Source organism: Meles meles, chromosome 1 (assembly GCF_922984935.1).
Source record: "Meles meles chromosome 1, mMelMel3.1 paternal haplotype, whole genome shotgun sequence".
NCBI lineage: Eukaryota > Metazoa > Chordata > Mammalia > Carnivora > Mustelidae > Meles > Meles meles.
Window position 1 is genome coordinate 182,615,016 of NC_060066.1, and position 19,996 is coordinate 182,635,011.

At 56.0% G+C, this 19,996-nt stretch overlaps 2 protein-coding genes across 20 annotated transcripts in view; both read right to left on the reverse strand.

The window, feature by feature from the left end:
• Nucleotides 1-3,810: 3,810 nt before the first annotated feature.
• ARTN (artemin) lies at nt 3,811-7,017 on the reverse strand. The gene is made up of 5 exons (XM_046028097.1): nt 6,899-7,017; nt 6,545-6,694; nt 5,165-5,224; nt 4,686-4,824; nt 3,811-4,610 (listed from the first exon to the last, which is right to left on the reverse strand). The coding sequence occupies exons 3-5, from the start codon at nt 5,222-5,224 to the stop codon at nt 4,138-4,140; spliced, it is 672 nt and encodes a 223-aa protein (XP_045884053.1). The 5' UTR covers nt 6,545-6,694; nt 6,899-7,017; the 3' UTR covers nt 3,811-4,137.
• A 2,501-nt stretch (nt 7,018-9,518) lies between these two features.
• The window catches only part of ST3GAL3 (ST3 beta-galactoside alpha-2,3-sialyltransferase 3), a 194,142-nt gene continuing 183,664 nt past the window's right edge, over nt 9,519-19,996 (reverse strand). For 17 of the 19 annotated variants that reach the window (XM_046006412.1, XM_046006500.1, XM_046006402.1 and 14 more), the window contains 4 exons: nt 16,235-16,381; nt 15,893-16,039; nt 13,306-13,407; nt 9,519-10,576 (listed from right to left, as the gene is read on the reverse strand). In XM_046006412.1, coding sequence (XP_045862368.1) covers nt 10,487-10,576; nt 13,306-13,407; nt 15,893-16,039; nt 16,235-16,381 — 486 coding nt within the window. In that variant the 3' untranslated portion in view covers nt 9,519-10,486. The remainder of the gene's footprint in view (nt 10,577-13,305; nt 13,408-15,892; nt 16,040-16,234; nt 16,382-19,996) is intronic. The other 2 variants (XM_046006455.1, XM_046006447.1) reach the window with 1 other exon arrangement.

Sequence of the window (19,996 nt, forward strand, 5' to 3'; positions counted from 1 at the left end):
CAGTTCCCTAGGAGGATGTGACCGAGGGGACCGGTGGTTGGAGCTGGGAGTGCAGGCTAGAGGAAAAGGCGTGCTTTGGGGCTTGGCGTGGAGAAACAGGTCACCGTGGTGCCGCGCTGCCGGCGCCTCCTGGGGTCCGGAAAGAAGGCGATCTGGGCAGAGGGCATCAGCACCGCCCACAGTAGAAAGGGGGCTTGGTGCGCCCCGGGAAGAAAAAAGGACGGCTCTCCGGAGTGCCCAGTGACCAACCAGGAAACCACATACCATGGACAGTACTCGGAGAATTTCCTAGGGTGCTTGGAAGCAGCTTCTCTTTATGAGTAATTAGAATAAGAACAGCTCGCATTTAAGTGCTAGGAACAAGTAGTACTTTGCATACCTTAGTCCGATTCTCTGGACAACTCTGCGGTGGGTTTTTAAGTCACCATTTTCCGATGAGGAAACAGGTTGAGGAAGGTTGAGTTTTTCTTGTCCAGGGACACGCAGCTAGTGTAGCAGAGACCAGCATAGATCTGGTTGACTGCAGACCGGAGCAGATCCTACTCCTTCCACTTCCACTTGTCCTTATGTTAACTCTTATTTTTAAAGTTTATTTATTTAAATAATCTCTGCACCCAACGGTGGGGCCCAGACTCACAACCCTGAGATCAAGAGTCCCATGCTCTTCCGAATGAGCCAGCCAGGCACCCTGATCTTTTATTAACTCTTGCCAGTTATCCCAGCAGGGGAAAAAATGATCAAAAGGGAAAGGAGGACTTGTATTTGTATTCAGTGGAGGCAGTTGACATTGGCAAGATCTGCTAAGGCTGAAGAAGGTGAGTGTAGGCTTCCCTAAGGAGGAGAAACTTGGTCTGGGCTTGAAAAATAGAGAGAAAGGTGTAAGGAGGGGGGCTGAATTAGCTCGGAAGCAAAATCTAGTGGGAATCTAGTCATTCAATGAATCTTAAGTGGGGTTTCAAGTGGGCAGTGATGACTGGATTTGCATTTTAGAAAAACCTATCTGTAGGATGTAGGATAAATTGAATTCATCACTTGGGGGTGCAGGGAGCGAACCCCCCAGCTTTCATCAGAGTTCCTAAGGACTTTACAACCCCATAACAGGTTAAGAACCACTCCTGTGACCAAGAAAGGTGATCTCACATAGTGCAGACTCTCCTAGATCTTTTCTCTGATCCCTTAGCTTTCTACACAACCTCTCCTTTCCCAGATGAGAACTCAGTGAGTCAGCTGGTGCACATACACTCTGTCACAGGGGAAACAGGACCATCTTTGGACAAGAGAGGAAGAAAGCCATTGGCAAGTGCAGGGGGCAGCACATGGAACCCCACACCTTGGTTCCTGGATGAACCAAATGTCCAGGGAAGTTTTGGGTGCTCCCTGAAGCTTTAAAAACTGCCACTTCAAAGCTGCCTGTAGTTTTCCATCTTATAAGAGTTGGTGACTTGATAGCCCTTTGGAGGAGACCATAGCTTGGTTCTGGGAAGACCACTCAAAGGGGCAATGTAGTTTTTTTGCAAATGTGAAACAAAGACTACGGTCAAGAATGGAAATACCACCTGTGGCTTCCGGAAGTGGAAAGTTCTCTGCCTGGTGAGTTCACATGCCAGTGACCTCTGCTAAGTTGTAGGCAGAGAACTACAGCTCTGGAACTTGTTCCTTTGGGGGAAAGGGCTTTATTTTATTTTATTCTTTAAGAGGGATTTGGGTTCTTGTGGGACTGTGTTCTTCTTAGAGAAGGTACAGTTTCAGCTGGGACTGTGTGAGATGTTGGGCACAATCTCTCTGGGGCCCAGAATGCATTGTTGAGTTGGAGGGACCCTACTTGCTCAAGGACTGGCAATCAGGACTATTGAGAGCCAGAACCCTTGGCTTGGGTTCTGACCTGGCTCTCTTGCCAGGTCAGTGCTCTCTTGAGCATTGTCAGAGGTGGTTTCAGTCTGTCTTCTTTAAGTGGCTCTGAGAGCTGAAATGACCACTGAAGGGCAGGATCTGGAGGGCTTGGGGGCTAGGCCAGGTTTTCAAGTCTTTCCAGCAGGGGCTCCCTGGACCCAATGACCCTGCTTGATGGGATGTCCTCCTTCATCCCCAACCAGGGCCAGGGCCTAGGCCTAGGCCTCCATGAGGTGTCTGCAAACTGCATGGCACTGGTTCCATTTTCTTCGGGTGCAGGTGGGAAGGGCTGGGGACTGAGGATCCTCAATCAGTTTGGAGGGAGAGAGACGCGGCAAAGGGGTGTTTGAAGGCAGTGTGAGAGCACCAGAGTTTGGGGAGCACCTAGAACTGGGGCAGTGAAAATGGAAGAGTGGAAGCACAGACCCGTTTCTCCTCCTTGACCCAGAACGCACACAGCCGTCCCTGTTGTCTGCTCCTCACTCTGGCCCGAGTGAAGGGGGCAACTGTGCCAAAGCAGCCAGGCACTTAGAATTTTGGTTAGGGAAGGAATTTTGGTTAGCAGTGGCAGATGCCCGAGGGGTCCCACACTCAGCCAGCTCATTCCCAAGGTGCTCTCACGCGCCCCTGGCTGCAGCCACTGCCCTTGTGCTCACAGCTGCCAAATCTATCTCCAGTCTAGACCTCCCTTCTCAGCTCCAGACCACATATCCCTTCCTCCCGATGGCTCTTCGACGCCCCGTGCTTCCTCAGACTTGGCATCCTTTCCAAATGCAGACCCTCATCTTATTTCCAAAGAACATCATCTCAGACAAATTCACAGGACCCAGGAAACAGGATTTCACAGGGACAGGCAGGAAAGCTCAGAGGATTGCACTGACTTTTGAGAGATGACTCGGGGACACTGTGGAAGGCCAGGGTCAGAACTAACCTCTCCTTCCTTCCAGAAGCAGGTGTGTACCTCTTAGCTTCTTCTCCTTTTCATACTATCTGTCAAACTGAACTTCCATAATTATTTATAGTCTGTTTCTCCTGAGTTAAGCTTAAGGGCAGGGATCATGTCCCTTTCACCTCTGTATCTCTGGTGTCTACCATATAATAGGTAATTAATAAATACTTGTTGAATGAATAAATGAATATCCTTGTTCATCTCTCAAAATGCAGGTCCCTGTGGGGGACCCCTCAGTCCTTTCCTGCCCTCTAATTCCCTTGATGCTCTCTGCTTCATCCCCCCCCCACCCGCCCCCAAACCAGTTGCACCTTCTTTCCCCACTGCAGCCTTTGCAGATGCTCTTTTGCCCTGGGCTGCTTCATGGAACGTGGGCAGTGAGCTCCCTGTGCTGGATTGTCTCTGAGCACAGGCAGTGTATGCACCTGTCAGGGTGCCCTGGAGGGTAGGACACAGATGAGTGACCATGGGGTGGGGCAGTGTATGGTTCTCTGTGTCATTACACATTAAGTGAGGCCCCCAGAATGCCTGATGTGGCAAGGGTAGGGTTCTCTCCAACTGTAACTCCGGGTCCCAAGGTCTGGGGACGGTGTAGGGGGGTGTGAGCTGGCCTGTTGGGATTGGAGAACACCCCTGTGCCACCCACTCTGCCTGTATTCCATGCCCCATGTCCCAGAGCTGGTGGCTGCAGGCAAGCAATGGAAAATCCAGGCCAGGCATGTGATTGCTGAGTCAGCATGAAGACAGGGTGATAGCCAGCCCCTGATCCCCATCCAGTTGCTGTTACCCGTCCGGCCCCACTGCCCAGGAAAGGATCTGACAAACCACTGAAGTAAATAAATAACTTAGGAATAATAAATAGGGGTCCAGCTCCCACGAGTGAGTCCAGGCCCTCGTGGGCAATGCGATTGCCGTGTGTCTCCTCCGATTCCGCACGCCCAGGGCCTGGGCTGAGGCTTGGGCTCTTGGTCACTGCTGGGTTCTCCAGTGGAGGAGTCCGGGGCCGCGGCCGAGTCAGTGCCAGAGTCTGTGCGAAGCGGGTCCTAAGGTCTCCGCAGCTGAGGTGTCTGGTGTCTGCAGGGCTGGGACTGGCAGGGAGAGGACCCTGGGGCCCCAGGCCCGTCGTCTCTCCATCTCTCGGGGGCTCATGGCCATCATTCACCCGGCAGAGGCCTCGGTTTCGGGCTGAGGCCCCAGCCATCCCCACCCCCACCCCACCCTGGGCTCTCCTGCGAGAGGGCCCCGGGCGCGAGAAGCCGCCGGTAGGGGTGCAGTCCGCCAAACCCGTGAGCGAGGCTTCAGCCCAGGCAGCCGCAGGCAGTGGCCGACAGGCGATCCACGGTCCTCCAGGTGCTGTTGACGTCCATGAAGGAGACCGCCTCGTAGCGCGTGGGGCGGCAGCACGGCTGGCTGACAGGCCGCGAGCCCGGGGGTGGCCGCAGGGCCCCCGCGCCCAACAGGCTGGCCAGGCTGAGGTCGTGCGGGGAGCGCGCGCGGCGGCAGGAGCCGCTGCAGAAGCGGAAACGCACCAGCTCGTCGGAGCTGTGGCCCAGGCCGAGCGCGCGCACCGGCACCAGCTGCGAGCGCAGGCGGCAGCCCCGCGCCCCCGCCGTCCGCGCGCGGCTCCCCCGGCTCGCGCGGCCGTCCAGTCCCCCGGCTCGCGCCGCGCGGCCCCCGCTGGCCAGCGCCGGCGAGGGCGCGGGCGGCAGGGGCGCGGGCCGGGGCGGCTGGGCCGACGACCGCCGGGCTCGTCCGCCGCACGTGCGGCCCCCTGCAAGGAGACGGAGTCACGCACCGGGTCCCGGGCCAGCCCCGTCCCGCCCCGCCCCCTCGCCCTCTCACCTACCGGGCAGGTGGCCGGTGGGGGGCGCCGGGGCCGGAGCGGGGCCGAGGCGCGGGGCGGGACTGCGGGGCGGGGGGCCCAGGGAGGCCTCAGCGACGCTGCTCAGCAGGGCCAGAGTGGCCAGGGTTGGCCACAGGGCCGGCTGCGCAGAGACAGCAGTGGAGCCTCAGGGATGAATAGGGTCCCCGGGTCGGCTGGGGTGGAGGGAGGTCGCGAAGGGGCTGGGGCAGCGAGGATCAGAGAGAGGATGGGCGCTTAATTGGGTGGGGGGAGCTCCCCAAGGGTTTAGGTTGGAGGATAGTGGGTATGCTGCCTCAAGGAGCCGAGGGGAGAGATCACTGACGTTCCTCCTTACTCCTGGTCCCTCCTTGACCGTTCCCCTTACCTCTTCTGTCGCCAGCCCAGGCCAAGCCCTACGCTGCCTCCCCACTCAAACCACCTTCCCTCAATTTCAGATGGCAGTCACTGGGAGAACCACTCACCTGCCGCCTAGGCGGGGGCCAGTGGGGCAGCACAGAAAGGCTTCCACATCCGGGCTCCATCTGTCAATACCAGGTGCGCCCATCAGCCCTAGCGGACCTGTTCCCACCCCTCTCCTCCTCTTGAGGCAGCTTGGAACAACGAGAGATGAGCTATCCTCTGGGTAGGTCGTCCCTCCTCTTCAGTGTTTCCAGATGAAGTACAAGAGGCTTGGATAGCTGGACTCAACCCAGGAGGAGAAGTAACTGCATTGAGAACTTAACTTTGTGTTGGAACCTTGCACCTGTTCCCTCTTTCAGTCCTCACAACTCCATGAGGTAGCTGGCATAATCCTCATTTTCCACCTACACAAATAAGACCCAGGGAAGCTCGGCGACTGCTTCACATCCCAAGGTCTCTTGCCCCAGGACCTCACTGCTCTGCGCTGCAGGGTTGGAGCTGCCAGGAGCAGCTTGGAGAAGGAAGTAGCTGGACACTCTGGGTCCCACAGAGACCTTTGTCTCCATGGCACAGAGGAGGAAGATGTGGACTAGAGAGGATTCAGGGTGTTTGCTGTTGACCTATCTGATGTCAGCGATGCCCCCAGAGTCAGCCCGTGTTGCCCACCCAGCGCTGCGGTTCCTTGCTCCTCTGTGATTTCTGTCGGGACCCAGGGCCGCCAGAATTCTCTCTTCTCCCCACAGATGAGCCAGCGGACGCTGGGGGCTGATGGGCCCTCGAACGTGGGGCCTGGGCATGGTTCCCTGTGGCCACCAGGGGGCAGCATTGCCAAGCCTGCCGACTCAAAGCGGGGGGGGGGGGGGGGGGGGGGCTTTTGGCTGTGCTCAGACAGACACATGCCTGAGCAACTCCCAGGAGGGCCAGCCAGGCCTCCACTTCAACCTGGTCTTTGAGAGCTGGTCCAGGTCTGTCCCCCTCCAGCTTCCTGTGGGTCTGGTAGCCTGGCCCTGCTCCTCTAAATTTCCCCCATGAGCCATGCTTCCTGAGCCCAGCCAGCCTTTCTGAGCCCCACCAAGACTTTGGGGAACCCACCCTGGCTGGCATTCCCAAACACCCTTCTGGGGCCCTAGAGCCCTCACTAGCTGGTCTGCCCTTGGGTCCCATCCCACGGCACACAGAACGCCTGCATACCTGTGGACCAGATCTCCCCAGGCAGGCCTCCCTGGTGTGCTCCTACTTGAATCGGGCCTCGAGGGACCAGGCTAGTGACTTCTCATTGATGGAGTGCAAGCCGGGCCAGGCAGCCTCAGTGACCCCCTGTGCTAGGGGGAGCTCAGGAGCTGGTCTCTTGAGGGCAGGTCAGGCCCAGTCTCCCTCCTAGCGGTCTGGGGGCCACTTGGTCCTCCAGTCCTTGCTTCACCGCTTGGCAGCCAGATACTCACCACAGGGGTCCTCCTCTGTGGTCTTCTAGGCACCTTTCCTGGGACCAGTGCTGAGCTTTCCTCCGCAGCTTAAAAGGCTCATGCCCAGGGCTGTGCACCTGGCAGCGCCCTTTTCAGCCAAAAGCGTGGCCTTGGCAGCCAGTCTGCGCCCTGCAGCGGCAGCGGGAGCCTCACATTACGGCGGGCTAGTGCAGTCCGACCAGCGACAGGGGGACTGAGGGGGCTGGGAGGGGCGGAGAGCTGTGCCTCTGGCCCAGGAGAGGGAGGATGTGAGAGAGGACTGGAGGGGAACTCTCCTGCCCACTCCCCCTAGCCCCAGGGCTGGGACAAGGGTGGGCCAACAGGTGGGCTTACCGCGGTGCAGGGCTCTGGGTCCGGGACGCAGTGAGGGCTGGGGCCCGAGGGACCTGCTGCTGGCAGAGCCCGTGGGCCGTGTCTGGGGGCCGAGCCCAACTCCATCCCTTAGCAGCCTCATGCCCGCCGCCATCCGGTGTCAAATTCCAGCCCCGGCGTCACCGGATCCCGGGGTGGGGCCCGGAGCGCCCCCGCCCAGCCCCACCTTTCAGGGCTCACCTGGCCGCTCCACCTGCTGGGATCCGGTCCCCCCGGGCTACGCTAGGTCCCCTAAGCTGGGCTGAGGGGAGGAGACGCTGGGAAGGGACCCTGGGGATGCAGAGTGGAGAACCCGGGCGGCGGAGAGGCACGGGAACTGGGAGTTCAGAGTTTGTAGGCACGCAAAGTAGGGAGTTGGGAGGCTGGGCGGAGGGCGGGCAGGGAGGAGACAGGCCAGTCGCTGCCTCTGCTGTGGGGCCCTGAGATTGGCGTGGGCTCCAGGGTCCCAGCTGGCTAAGCCACCGTGGCTGCTCTCCGATCCCTGGCCCACCGCAAGCTTCTTCTCTCCGCAGAACCATGGACTTGTCGGATTGGTGAAGTGGGGCGCTGGGGCTCCGGATGCCTGACCCTGCTCCAGCCGCCCTGCCGCCCGCCCGAAATGCTGCGCTCCCTGGGGCCGCGCTGGTAGGAGCAGGAGCCCCGGCGGCAGACGGGAGGGTCACAGAGGAGAGACGCATGCACGGAAGCTTTGAGGTAGGAGCTGGAGGGTAGTGTTTCAGGTGCCTAATTACAGCAATTTGGCAGGTGAGGTGGAGGTTGAGTAACACGGATAGAAGTAAGGAAAGGCCAGGTCCTGTGTGTCATACTGGGCAGTCTGGACTTTATACCAGTGGACCGGGGACCACTGAAGGTGGCAGGCAGGAGAATGGTGTGACCAGACATGCGTTGCAATGACTGGCTGGTCGGGGGCGGGAGGCGGGAGACGTAGGGAGGCTGCTGGGGAGAGAGGAGACTGAGGCAGAGATTCGGGGTGGGGGGGGCAGAGGGCTACAAGGCTTTTCAGACCACAGCTTCTTGAAGACTCAGTTGGTGCCTGATGGATGGGATGAAGAGGTAAGACAGACAAAGACTTGCCTCTAGCCTGGGTGACCAGGTGGAGGGGTGCATGCTGGCAGCGGGGCTCCCTTGAGGAGGATGGGTTGGAGACAGGAGCTCCAGAGTTGGGTGTTCGATGTGTGGCTTTGCAAGGACCTGTGGGTTACCCTAGAGGCCATGTTCAGGAAGTAGCCGACTGTGTAGCCTGGAGCAAAGTGGAGAGAGCTGGGCTGAAGAGGGCAATTCGGGAATTGCCGACCCGCCGACAACTGGGAGCCGTGGGTGGGGAGGAAAGTGCTCAGGGCACGTGTGCGGACCAGCTAGGCCTTGTCTATGCATCAGAATCACCTGTGGACCTTTAAAAACCACCCACATCTGGGCCCCACCCCAGACCTGAATCAGAATCTTGGGGTGGGCATGTGCAGGTTTTCCAGCTTGCATGGGTTAGCCTGGTATATGGCCAGGGCTGAGAACTGTAGCTTTGTGACAGCAGGTCCCATGCAGTGGAAGCCAGAGCACAGAGAACTGCTGGGTGAATGGGGGAAGGGGGGACCAGGGGCTGTCTTCGGGCCTGACAGGACCCCTGGGGGACAGGGGACCAAGCAGGGAATAGCTCCTCCCTTTGCCGCTTCCTACAGCCTGGGGCTCAATCAGCCATGGCTGCCTCTTGTAGGCCCCATACAACTCCAGGGGGCGCCATTCCTGTAGAATGTGGAAACTCATTCCCGCAGCATCCCAAGGGAGTTCTGGGTGTGCCTATCTCTGTCAGGGCCTGGCTTCCCCCCCAGCAGAGGCAGCTTCTGCCCGCGAACCAACCACAGCAGTTAAGGGGGCATATGGTTACGCTGGTGGCTCTTGGGATGGCAGGCAAGAGGCAAGGGGGCTGGCCAGCCTCACTTATTGCCACAGTGGCAGCTCTGGCAGGAAGCGCACTCCATGCCTCAGATGTGGGTGTGATTTGCCCTGATCTCAGGCCTGCCTGGGGACGCTGGGAGGGGAGCCATCAGATTCTAGGTCTCTCGGGGTCGGGGTGGGGGTGTCCTTTCCTGGGTTCACCTGGGGGTGCCTAGAGCTGGGCTCTGCCTTCCTGTTCTGTGTGGGTGGAGAGGGGTCGCGGGGAGGGGTGTGCCTTTGTGCTCTGGGTGGGGATGGGGCCTGTTCCCTCTGGAGCTCAGCCCTGAGAGCCAGGAGCAAGTGTGGCCGATGAGCCTCTCTGTGTTGGGGCTCAGCACATGGTTTTCCTGAGCTTGCAGGAATCTCTGTCCCTGTGTAACTGGGGCTCTGGGGCCCTGTGGACTTCAGCCCCCTGCCCTCTGGCTTCTTCAGGGTAGGGCAGACCCTGGGGCATGCCGTCATACTTCTGGTCGGCCTCTCTTAAGGCGAAGAGGGTACGGAACTGTGAGGGATGGGAGAGGCTTCAGAAGGAGAAGAGGAAGGAGCCCAGGAATCTGTGGACTAGAGAGATGGCCCTTGGCTTTTGTGTCATTGCCGAGGCCCCAGAGTCCTGCTTCTTTCAGGAGCATCATAGAAAGCAGACGAGGCCAGATTCAGGGAAGAGCTTTATTGCTTCCAGGATGGCTGCCCAAGATGGCTGCCACAGCCTGGACAAGGTCCTTGAGCCTTATTTCCTCTGGTCCAGGCTAAAGGCAGAACCCAAGGACCTGACAGTCTCATTGCTGAAATCCAGAACAGTTGCCAAGTTGGTCAGTCCAGGCTGGGGCACTGTCCTACGGATCAGCTGGGAGGCGGGGGGCATTTCCATCAGGCTAGGCCAGGCCTCGCCTCCTGAGCTTTCAAGTTCTCTCTGCTTAAGCCAGGGTCTGTCTTGTTGGCTTAAATGATGGCTCCACATGTCCCTGTGGGGTAGTTAGGGGCTGGTGAATGGGAATACCCCATCTTCTCCTCAAGAAAGGCCAAACAGTGTCAGGAGCAGGAGGGGACTGGCATGAGATCCTGCCCACCTCTGCCAAGCCCCAAGCAGGGCACGGGCTAGTCATGGCACCCCCACTCTACAGGGAGCCCACTGGTACCACTGCCCGGCAGGCCCCCTGGTGGGCCTCTTTCTGCATGGCAAGTGGACCCAACTTGACATTTCCAACCTTATTTAAAAATAAATTATCCCGCCCCTCCCCCCCATTCACAAAATGATAATACACCAGACACTGATTGGAGAAATGATTCCAGCAGCAGCCTTGCTGCCCGATGTCCACCGCCTGCATGCTAGGCCTGCTGGGCACGGCCGGTGGCCTTCCAGCCCTCTGACTTCAAGGACCCAGGCTGAGAATGAGGCTAAGTGCTGGTCTCTGAGGCTGGCCTCTGGGCAGACACAGCTCTGGCTGCCCTGCCAAGGCCTTGCCACCCCTGGGGCCACTTGGCACTGTCCTTCTCTGGGTCTGAAGACTCCTGCACCTTTCAGGCAGAGCCAGACTGAGGCCAATGGGGTGGGCAGGTGGTGGCGGCTGCTGCTTCCTCTTGGCGGTGCCAGGACCTCTGTGGCCATGTGCTGGGCCCACGTCAGATGCCGCTGGTTAGGTCAGTGATGACACGTGCTTTCACCAGCTTCCGCAGAAACTCTTTCTCTCGCTGAATATTGTGTGTCCAGGACTGGAAGAAAAGGCACAGGGAAGGGATGAGTGGAGCTTGGTGCTCTCCTCTGCCCAACACTTTCCCAGTGCTCTGTGACTGGGAAATTTGCTCATCGTCCTCCCTTCCCAGAACCCCTTTCCCTGCCCTACGAGAACTCTGCCTCTCCTCTCCTTCCAAGACTTAGAAGACAGGGGCTTTCCCACCCTGTTCAACAGACGTCACCTCCTTGTCTAGCTGTGCATCCAGGTCACCTAGATCCTAGGCACCCTGAGGGTAGACCATGTGAGTCAGGGAGAGCTGGCCCAGGCGTGGGGGCTGTGCCCTGCTGGAAAGAGGACTGCGTGGGGTCGCTTAGTCATCCTCTGGCCTGATGCAACGCAGTCTCCAGGCTGATGAAATCCTGCCTCCCAGATCAGAGGAGCCGGGGGTGGGGTGGGGGTGGGGGGCTGAGGACAAGAGGCTCACCTTTCTGTGAATGTGAAAATTACAGGGAAGATGCCACCTTCTGGGCCTTTCCTGGGCGAAGACTGCACCTGGGCTCAGGCTCTCTCCTGTCCCTGGTACTTGCACCAGGAGGCTCTGGTGGCTAAGTCCCTCAAAGAATGAAAAAGGATGGACTGACTGGCTCAGGGAAAGGGGACAGCCTCTTCGGAGTTTGTATGCACCTGACCGCACTGCGGGAGCCTGACCGTGGTGTTCACGGCACTGCTGGCTGGGGCTAAGGACCCAGGGCTCTGTCCTGGCCCTAGTCTCATCCAGTCCACCTTCTCCAGCTTGCCAAATCTTTTTGATCGGAAACGCAGGCCAAATTCCCTGTGTCCTCTGACTATGCTCTTCGACTTCTTGGGCTAACCATGAACCCGGCTGCCCCTAAGGATAGTGTCCCCCAGACACACCTCAAATGGTGACTGTTTCTTCTCTCCCACTCTACATTCCATGGTGCTTGGAAGGTCTGCAGGGTCTGCCTCTCTCAATCGCTGCGTCCACACCACTGTCCCTCCAAACTCCCTAAAACCTCTGGCTCCCCTGAGGCTCCTGTCACAACACTCTGCCATCTGTGACCTGTCCCTTCCTGCTGCAGACCCCCAGCATGATCTGCCCTCATCCCTCGAAGAGTCACTCATTCGGCACACTGTCTCTCTTTGAAGGCAGGGACTATTCAGCACACAGTAGCTGCTCAATAAAGATGTGCTGAATGAAATTAGATTTTGTGGGTAAGAACACAGAGGCCTGGAGGAATGGCAGGGCCAGGATCCGAACAAATGTATACACTTAGTCCATTCTTTCCTTATGCCTCCCCTCTATCACCCCCAGGAAGAAGCAATCACTGATGGGTTTGTTTCAAGAACACCCACCAGGAGTCACTGATGGTCGAAAGCTCAGGGGAAGACTGGATTTTTTTAAAAAGCTTGTTTACTTATTTTTACTCATCTCTACACCCATTGTTGGGCCGGCATTCATGAACCTGAGACCAAGAATTGCATGCTTTTCTGACTGAGCCAGCCAGGCACCTCAAGACTGGATATTTTTTATATTAAGAAACTGTTAAAAGTTTTTTTAGGTGTGATAATGGTATTGTGATTAATTTTTAAAAAGCACCTGTCTTTTAGAGAAAGTTACTGAAATATTTATGGTCAGAATGATATGATATCTGAGACTTGTTTCCAAATAATCAGTGAGGAGGGGTGCACGAAAGGAAGGACAGGTGAACACTGGCTAGGAACTGATAATTGAGGGAGGTCAGTGACAGAGGCATGAGCGCTCACTATATTACTGTCTACACTGATGAATGTTTGACAGTGTCCATAATAAAACAGGAAACACGGGGCGCCTGGGTGGCTCAGTGGGTTAAAGCCTCGGCCTTCGGCTCAGGTCATGATCCCAGGGTCCTGGAATGGAGCCCCACATTGGGCTCTTTGCTCAGCGGGGAGCCTGCTTCCCTTCCTCTCTCTCTGCCTGCCTCTGTCTGTCAAATAAATAAATTAAAAAAATAAAATAAAATAAAACAGGAAACAACCATTGGCCCTGGGTTGTAGCTCTCTTAGGCCAGGCAATGCCACCTCATTCTCCCTTCCATGCGGACAGCACAGGAGCTTACCAGAGCTGTCTATACTGTGTTGTCTACACCGTCTACGGGCTGGGGCCGAATTTTGGCAGTCCTGGGTCCCCAGCCTCAGCAGAACCCCTGATCCTGGATGCAGCTGTCCTTCTGACAGCTCTTTTTTCCCCCTCCATCTCTGGTTCCTCGCCCCTCACCCAGTCCTTAAACCCTGGGGCTGTGCCGACCACTGGTGCTCTGTGCTCTCCCTCTCCCTGGGCAACTGCTCCCCTCCCTGCCGGCCATGGACCTCAACAGGCAGCTGTGCTCCCAACTCACACAATTCGCGCAGTCCTGTGTGAGCCCACATCAGCCCTGAGCGAGCTGCTGCTCCATCCTCCACCTCCTCCTCCCTGCTTCCTGGGAGCATGTACTGGGCACCATGCCTGCCTCTGTGCACTGCCTTTACTCCACTGGCCTTCAAGGCTGCTCTCCCCACTGTACATGGGGCCACCTCACTGGTGCAGCCGCTGGCCGCTTCCCAGTGCTCCTCTCACTAAACTCCTCGACAGCGCCAGACGTGGTGGACAGTCCCTGTGCGCTGCTCCCTTGGTTTCCACAACCCTTCACCTTCCTAACTCCTCCCTTCTTTTGCTCTGTCTCCTCTCCAAACTCCTTTGACATTCCTTGTAGATCCCCCAGCACGAACCTTGGCTGCCCGCCCCTTCCTGCTGGGCCTGGAGAATGGGCCCAGGGGCCAAGCAGAGGCGAACAGTGCTCGGACCAGGGGGCTGGACGGTTCAAGTGCTTCCTGCAGACATTCAAGGTGGACAGTGGGGATCCCAAACCCAGGCACCAGCATTTTCAGTGAATCCTCAACCAGGATATTGGGAGGTTAATAGTGACAAGTACAGATAAAATGTTAATAATAACGACTAACATTATGAATGCTTACTGGGTGCCAGGCTTTTTTTTTTTTTTTTAACACACTATTGTGTCTAATCTTCCCCAGACCCAGGGGATAGGTGCTATCATTACCCCCTTACTGGAAAGGAAAGAAAGGTACAGAGCCAGGTTCTAAACCCAGGCCATGGGATCTCCTAACTTGAAGTCCCCAGCACCCTGCATGGAGCAGATGCAACCAATGCCGTGAGCATCAAGGCAGCCGGTTTCAGAGGATGATGGGGGTGCGGTGGGGCGGGGGGCGGTTTGGCCTGGAAACTGAGAACTGGCATGCCGAAGAAGAAAGGGAACAGGCTCCACTAAGGGCACTCAGGGAAGGTGCAGCCCTTCTCCCCCATTCCTGCACGGGGGCAGACCCAGGCCCTGCCGATCAAAAATTCTGTCTCTGTCTCCATCTTCTCATCCACTCTGGAGTCAATGGAGTCTTCGTGTCTTGCCTAGACTGCTGGGACAGGCCCCCGGCTAGCTCAATCTCTGCCTCGTGGCCTTCTGTTTCGTGCTGCAGCCAGAGTGACCTACTACATGCTAGTGACTTACTACATGCAGGCTGAAACCCTCCCGTGGCCCCTCCCAGCCAGTGGAGTGATGTCCAAACTCCTCACCGTGGCGCACGAAGCCCTGTGTGAGCTGGCTACACCCTCCCACCCTCTGCCTGGAACCCGGACACCAAGTTTGCATGAAAGCAGTATGTAAGAAGCCAAAGATATCGAGGAACGGAAGCCAGGAGACAGGTGAATGTTGTGTTAATGGTTCCGAGTGGGTGCAGGCAGGGGCCAAAAAGGCAAGAAGATACACAAAGAGATACAGACGGAAAGACCAACAAGGAGGCAGGCCTGGAACCACTACTGAGGGCGATGGCATCAATCTGGAGCTGTCCTAGCCCCGTGGTGGGCCCCCCACTCCTGAATCCCACTCCAGGCAATGGGGGGCCCCACCATAAGGCCGTTCCACATTTCCCAAGGCGCTCTTAAATTCCTGCAATAACTTCTCACGGCTTAAGGTGCCTGAGTGAACAACACATGCGAGATACTACAGAAAGGAACTTAACCCACAGACGGGGATGTCAAGCTCCTGGAGAACGTGGAACGTGAGAAGACCACCCAGGATGGAGCCCTAGTGAATGCCAACTCTTTGGGGGTGGACCGAAATCAAGGACACTGAGGAAGAGAACGAGAGAGACTAGCAAGTGAAATGAGAGGAACACCCGAGATCACGGACTCGCAAGTCTGAGCAGGAAAAGTTGCAAAGAGGAAGGAGTGGTCAACTTAAAAAGCATTTCTGAGAGGTCAGGAGAGATGAGGCTTACACGTGTCCACTGGATTTGGCAGTCTTGCGCTGAGTCACTGGTGACCTTTGTGGGAGTCATGGCAGGGGAAGGGGGAAGTCACGCTGTGACGGAGTGAGGAGGGCAGAGGGGACCAGCCCACAGGAGCTGCCCGAGTCCCCACTGTAGCCTGTGCTCCCATTGGACGCAGGGATGGTGGGGGAGCCTTCAGGGAATCCAGGGCTCGGGGCTGGAAGGGGGCATGCGAAAGGTGCTGAGCAGGCAGGAGGGCTGGCTGAGATGGGAAGCACTACATTTACAGGACAAGGAGTCTGCACAGAGGGGAGGCCTTTTCCAACACCCACTCCACCCCAGCCCCCTCTGTGGAAGCAGAGAAGTTGCTCAAAGCGCTGGCCCAAGATGTGCAGGTCGTGGGCTGGCGTCCGTGGAAGGCCGGTGGTGGCGGTGAGGGGACTGGGAGACAGATTCACATGGGCTTGGGATGTGAATGCAGAGATGCTGTGAGAAGAGGCTGGCTGCCAGCCCGGACACCGGGAATGCTTCTTGAACATGAAGGCACCTGGACATGTGGACCACCTGGGAAGCCATCCTGGGTGATCAAGAGCATCCATGCTACAGGGCTTCCCTTCCCAGGGAGGGCAGAGGGGTGCAGGGACTGTTCTGGCACTGAGAGGCAATGTCTCTGGATGGTCTGAGGGGGCACAGAAGTCTTCTGGGGGAAGATGGTGCTGAGCGGGTGCCCGGATCAGCATGTGGCAGTTGGGGACAGCAAGGATAAGGCAGGTGCAGGACCTGGGCAAAGAGAGTGCCAGGGAGGGAAAGTTCGGGGAGAGAAGGGCAGGGAAGGGAGCACTAGGTTCAGGGGCACAGAGGATGCTTGGTGACAAGAGACCCGAAGGCAGGGATGGATGGCCTGTGACCCAACTTAGCTAAAGGCAGGGCTCAGGGCAGCTGGGCCAGCCACCGGTTCACCCCACTCTGTCCGTTTGTGCTGGGAGCATCCCTCCCTCGGCCCTGCTCAGGGACCGCCCCCCACCCAGCCCAGCACCTCTTTGATGGCCGCCATGCGCACGGTCTCGTAGTAGTGCAGGGGTGCGTTGGGCGTGCTCATGTCATAGCCAAAGCCTGCGACGGCCACCTCATCACAGCCGTGTAGTGCCATGGTCACTGCCACGCTGCCAAGGGTCGGGATGTTCTGGAGGGGACAGAGGAGGGCAGAATTCAGCTGGATTATTGAGCCAGGCTGAGACCCTTAACCACATTCACCAGGGCTGAGCTCCATGTCCCAGGGCTGGGCCCCTGCCCCCCGACCCTGCCGCCCTGTCCCCCCCTCCCGAGCCATCTCTGGCCCAGCTCCCCTCCGCCCTCTCCCAGGGCCCCGCCGTCTCACCCCGCGGCCCATGAGGCCATTGTTGAAGGGCAGTCCGATGAGGGTGAAGGCGGCCTCCTGGATGAAGTACGGGTTGAGGATGCGAATCTCAGGGGGCTCCTTGGGCACTCGCGTGGCCACAGATTTCCAGAAGCCATCAGAAGCACTCTGCAGACACAGCATAAGTGGGCGTGAGCTGGGCACACAGCCCGTCATGGGACCGTGTGTGGGGGGGCAGGGCCCCAAGTGTGTACAGGCAAACGAGAAACAAGGTGCAGGCATGATGTATATACTGGGGGGCCGGGGGCCCAGGGAACAGACACCCTGGTAGAGGGATAAGCTGGCGTGCTGGGGTCGGGGTGGGGGGCCACGACACAGGATGTATGACAGAGACAAGAGTATGTGGTGGGGGACAGGGAGCACATGGTGGGGCCACCATGTGTGAGGGAGGACACAGAGCGAATCTCAGGGCAGGGGCACTTCTGGGTGGGGCCCTGAGGTGTGCCGTTCTGGTTCGAGGGGATTCTTGGGTCAGCAGGAGGACCCAGTAGCCCAGCTGTCCCCTCCCCTTTGCAGCTAACTGAGGGGCCCACGAGGAGCCTGCCCTCTCTCTCCTAGCTGCTCTGCTGGGCTCGCCTCCTTTCCCTTCTGCTGTCTCTCCTTGCTTTCAGTCAACTGTTCTAAAGTGAACCTGAAAAATAAGGACAGAACGTGAGCTAGTGAGGCACAGCAGAACACAACATGCCACTGATTAGCAGTGGGTGACTTCAGGCAAGTGACAAGCTCTCAGAGCTTTAGTGTCTCTAACTGCGAAGTGGAGATCTCGGGGAGCCCAGTCCCATACAGAAAAGGCATCAGGTCTCAAAACCTGACATCCCAGCATCCATTCCAGGGCCACAACATCCTCTCCTGACCCTCTCCCTTCCTCCAGCCCCCAGCCCTTTCTGTCCAGTCCACGAGCCCTTTCTGGTCTAGTCCCTGAAGTCGGTCACCCTAGGGAGCACACAGCCCCCTGCCCCTTGCCCTTCTATAGCCCCAGCCTCGGCAGCCCAACAACTTGGGCTCAACCCGTTCATCCACCTTTTCCACCCACTGGGCTCCGACTACTGCTGGAGAGAATCGCACCAACCCTACAGACTGGAGGCATTACCAAGCCATGGACTCCAACCTGGTATCTCAGGGTGTTTGTTATTTGCCTAGAAAACCTAAGAAAAACAACTAAAAATTAGAATGGACAGAATAATTTAGTAATGGGACGTGAACTCCAACAGGACCAGTCCAAATATACTACAAAGGAGATTCCATTTGCAATCCTAACAAAAAATATCAACTACTGAGTGAAAGACTTAAAGATATGTGACCTGAAATAATTTTTAAAAAGTGATAATCCTTTATCGAGAGATATAAAAAAATGACTTAAAAAAAGAAACGGGAGAGACAAACTATGTTTTTGGATGGGAAGGCTGAATATTAACACAATGCCAAGTCTGCCCAGATTCATGTAGGCTTAACAGAAGTCTAAGAAAAATCCCAATAGGACTTTTGAAATTTACCAAAAATAGCTCCCAAATTTACATATTAGATATCAGAGTATATTACGAAGTTGCAACTATTAAGGCATTGATAGATGTGTAAGAATCAACACAAACAGCAATGAACCAAGAGAGCCCGGAAGCAGAACCATATACAGATTTATATATATATATTTAGCTACGGTTATGGTAAAGGAAGCTTCACCGCCGGTGGGCCCAAGACCATTTTCTCAGCAAGTGGTATTTGAAAATCTGCTCTTTAGAAAAAAGATCCTTTTACTTCCTCATACCCTACACGAAATTACTAAATGCTAAAAAAGCAAAACTAAAAGAAAATTGAGGTGGATATTTTATCACCGAACTTTTGACATGTTAATGCAATGTCAGAAATAAACTAAAAAAAAACAAAAAAACCCAGATTTTGACTTTGTAAACATTTTTAAGGGTTTTGCTATATCAAAAATAGAATAAGTGGGGTGCCTGGGTGGCTCAGTCGTTAAGTGTCTGTCTTCAGCTCAGGTCAGGATCCCAGGGTCCTGGGATCGAGCACTGCATTGGGTTCCCTGCTCCGTGGGAAGCCTGCTTCTCCCTCTCCTGCTCCCCCTGCTTGTGTTTCCTCTCTCACTGTGTCTCTGTCCAATAAATAAATAAAATCTTTTTAAAAAATAGAATAAGTCAAATTATGAGGGAAACAAAAAAGTGAGAAAGATTTTGCAGATAATAAGAAATACATATTTTAAAAATTAATGAAAAAATCAACAGGACACCATAAAAGTAGGGAAAGAACAAGGTTAATAAGCATAAAAAAACCAATAGTGACAACGAGACGCAAATTAAAATAAGATGTTCCTTGTTATCCTCTAAAATACGTGTACGTGTGTGCATGTGTCTCTGTGTATGTATCTTGGCGCTGTGGCAGTCGGCACACCCAGGCGGGATTCTCCTGCACTCTGCTATAGGAGTAAAACTGGTAGAGCCTTTCTAAAACGAAAACTGACAATATGAACCAAAAGCCTCAAGGCTGTTTTTGTATCTGATGACTGCAACCTTTCTCTTCTAACAGTAATCAGAATGGTGAAGACCTTTGTAAAAAAGTCTGCTTATTTAGTGTTATTATAAAAGCACAATTCAAACCAGAGGAAAATCCAGAAGTACACAGCAGAGGTTTGGCTAAATGATACAGCTATATAATTGTTACAGACATCAAAAGTTTGTTTTCTAAGAACCGGTCTCACCAGGATGTCTCATAACTTACTGAACCAATCCGCTGTTGCTGGACATGAACGTGGTTTCTGGTTTCTCCAGATCTGCTCTGTCTCCTCTTCTACTATCTGTATGTTCTTCTATCCCTTCTACTATCAGTTCTCTCTCTTCTAGATCCACCCCACATTTCAAGCCGCCAGAAACCCAGGAATCCGCACTGGATTCTTCGTCTCTCCAGCCCAGCCTGGCTTACCGGTCATCTGCTTCTTTTGATTCTATTTCGGAATCCCACAGACCCAATGGCCCGCAGGAAAGGGAAGGGTGGAGACGGCCAAGATCTTATGCAGACCTGGGGAGGAGCTCCTGCTGAGACGGCCAGGCGTGGACTGAAAGGAACGCAGGTCCAGCCCCTGCCAGGCCCCTGTCCCCTCTGTGGGACCTGGCAGGCCCCAACAGTTCTGCACCTGGGGTTCCCGCCCATGCCTGCCCCTCCCCCCCCCACCTGAAGAGCAGGAGGCACAGCGGGGGGTGGGGGGGAGCAAGGCTCCTGGCTGGTTTTCACAGACCTTACTCGTTTACATCTCCGCTTTCACCCACTTCACAGGTACGGTCCCCAAGATGAAGAAACATGCTCAATCAAGGTCACAGAGGTGGCTGGGCCAAGTGTGACACTCGAGTGTCATGAGGCCAAGATGGGTGTTCTGCCACCCCAATGACCGTCGTCACTACTGTTCCTGCCTCCGGAAGTCTGGGGCCTGGGGTTAAGGGTGCATGAGCCCTCCCCTCTGCCCTCCAGCAGCTCCGAAGCGAGGAGGGGTCGCCTGGCAGGTGCCCCACACCCCATTTCACGGAGGCGACTGGGGTTCAGAAAGGCGAGGGGAGAATCTGGCTGGATCCAACTTCAGAAGCTGGTTCTCTCCATGACATAAGGTGTCCTCTCTGAAGTCCCATACGTGACTACTATGTAAAACCGTCAGAAATGAGCTTATCAGCTCTACCCTCTGTGAGGGTAGTCTCTGTGAGACTCTGACCAAAGCTTCGGTGGAGA